The 2,500-nt window shown below is 54.4% G+C and overlaps 1 protein-coding gene across 1 annotated transcript in view; it reads right to left on the bottom strand.

Moving 5' to 3' along the window:
- LOC143516655 (protein Jumonji-like) overlaps window positions 1-2,494 on the bottom strand; it is an 11,801-nt gene extending 9,307 nt beyond the window's left edge. The window contains 5 exon segments of the mRNA XM_077008394.1: window positions 49-119; window positions 268-386; window positions 510-602; window positions 1,996-2,182; window positions 2,184-2,494. Coding sequence (XP_076864509.1) covers window positions 49-119; window positions 268-386; window positions 510-602; window positions 1,996-2,182; window positions 2,184-2,473 — 760 coding nt within the window. The 5' untranslated portion in view covers window positions 2,474-2,494.
- Window positions 2,495-2,500: the final 6 nt, after the last annotated feature.

Raw genomic sequence — 2,500 nt, 5'->3', positions numbered from 1 at the left:
CTGATCTTCTCCAGGCCTTGGCCTTCAGAGGGGGGAGCTGAACCTCACCCGGCACGGCCCCTAGGTGGCGCAGGATAGACGCTGAGTTATGGGGGAGGACAGTGAGGTTCCATCCATGCCTGAGAGAGAGAGAGAGAGAGAGAGAGAGAGAGAGAGAGAGAGAGAGAGAGAGAGAGAGATTAGAAATTACTTAAATGAATGTGAAACCATTGAACTACAAATTGAACTACTGCATTTCCAAAGAGCAACGGTGGGTGTGGCTCTTACTTGGCGAAGGGCTCTGATTTGCCCACGGGGAAGCCACTCCCGTGTGTGCTTGTGTCCACCTTCCCACAATGCACCGCCACATGGCAGTCTCTCTGCTCCACTATTCGCCAGTACTCTTGCTGTGGGGGGGGGGGGTCACAGCAGGGAGGGGCAGGAAGACAGGGAATAGAAAGAGGAACACGTCAAAGATGTTCTCCAACACGTAGACACGTGCGTGTGTGTGCTCATGTTCTCACACTCACCTCAACATCGGACGCTCCCGGCTCCTTGTTAAAACACATCATCATGGTGTTCCTAGCTATTCTGTAGAACATGGTCAAAGACACGGACCTCCCCTGCACACCGGGAAGACAGACAACACAGCATAAAACCATCAGGCACCTTTCATAGTGGGGGGGGGGGGGGGGGGTGTGACGGGGGGGTGTGACCCTGATCTCCAAGGCAACAAACCTCATTTAAACATAAAGGAGATGGAAGTGCAGTCCTCACTTTGGCCTTCACAGGGGCAAATAACTCTGCACAAGGGGCAAATAACTCTGCACCAGGGGCAAATAACTGCGCCGTTAGCATCAGGCAGTGTGGAAAAGCATCCATAAGCCTTCCATAAAAGAGTCTGATAGCAGAGACTTGGTCATGCTGGGAGGATGGGCTGTAATATCCAACAGGACCGAGATAGCAAAGGGGCGGGATGAATGAAGAACACTGCAACCACCCGGGCCTCTGTGTGTCGGTGTGTGTGTGTGTGTGTGTGTGTGTGTGTGTGTGAGTACACAAGCACATTTACCCTTAATATGAACCTTCCCTGAGATACCCTCACAAAATAGAAGGAGCGTTTGAAGAGGTCTATAAATCTGCTAGGGCTGGGGCTAAATATATAAAATCCTGTTGAAAACTCTGTCTGTCTCTCTCTTATTCTGTCTCTCTCTCTCTGTATTTATCTCTCTCCCTGTTTGCACGTCTCTTTCTCAGCTTGTTTGCCTCTGTCTCTCTTCCTGTTTCACTTTCTCCAAGTTTGCCTGTCTCTCTCCCTGTGCTGTTCAGAAACATTCACTGTATGAACAGCGTAGCGGATGCATTGTTCACATTAGAGCACAGCGCAACAGAGATAAAGATAGAACCAGATACACAGAGGAGAGTTGTGTGTGTGTGTGTGGAGGGGAGAGAGAGAGAGAGAGAGAGAGAGAGAGAGAGAGAGAGAGAGAGAGAGAGAGAGAGAGAGAGAGAGAGAGAGAGAGAGAGAGAGAGACTGAACCCAAAGATACAGTGATCCAGAGTGCAGGGTTAAACACAGGAGACAAGTATCCTCTCACAGGGGTTACAAAGCTCACCACTGACCTACATTCAAACTTCAGTGGACACCCACTCCAGCCAAGACAGCTCAAAAGTGTCAGTTACACACTCACAGCTACACACACACACACACACACACACACACACACACACACACACACACACACCTAGCCACAGACAGCCACATCCATGCAGACACACACGCGCACACAAACAGTTCCCTCTCTCACATCAATATCTGGAAATCATACACTGCTCGAAAGTGTGAACTCTGTAACTCCCAGACACTCCTGCCAATCATCAAAGACACTCCCACTAAACACAACATGCTCGAGAAACCAAACCCTGCAGGCTTTAGGACCCAGCACAACGAGCTTTAATGACTTCACGTTTACACTCTTCCTGTGTGCGCGTCGAGACCCTCCCCCGCCCCCTCACCTTGTATATGCACTTGTGCTGGTCGCTGAGCACGCCCTTGTCCTCTTCCTCCTCCTCCTCTTCCTCCGTGGCCTCCTGCCCGCGTCCCTCCCCCCTCTTCTCCTGAGCGAGGAGGCGTCGTCGGCCCACCTGCCGCACCGTTTCCGTCTCCGGCCCCGCCGGGTGGAAGCCGTTGCGGTGGCCCGGGGCCGGCCAGGCCGTTCTTGGGCTCGTAGCGGGGCAGGGCCAGGGCGGGCAGGGCGGCGTCCCCGTGGCCCTCCAGCGGGCCGCGGTGCCGCTCTAGACGCTCCTTCTCGGCCAGCACGTCCCGCTCCAGGCGGAGGTGCTCGTGCGGGGGCAGCTGGTCGTAGGACAGCAGGTACTGCAGGTACGCCTCCTGCAGCTTGGCCAGACGCTCCTGCGCCGACCGCGGGATACGCAGCAGGTCCGCCAGACGGCTCCACTTCTTCAGGTCCATCACCTGCTGCATGCCGCCCATGTCGCGAGAAGCTCGGAGAACCGGGCC

The sequence above is a fragment of the Brachyhypopomus gauderio genome, chromosome 6 (genome assembly GCF_052324685.1).
Source record: "Brachyhypopomus gauderio isolate BG-103 chromosome 6, BGAUD_0.2, whole genome shotgun sequence".
NCBI classification, from domain to species: Eukaryota; Metazoa; Chordata; class Actinopteri; order Gymnotiformes; family Hypopomidae; genus Brachyhypopomus; species Brachyhypopomus gauderio.
This window is presented reverse-complemented; position numbering and strand designations above follow the sequence as displayed.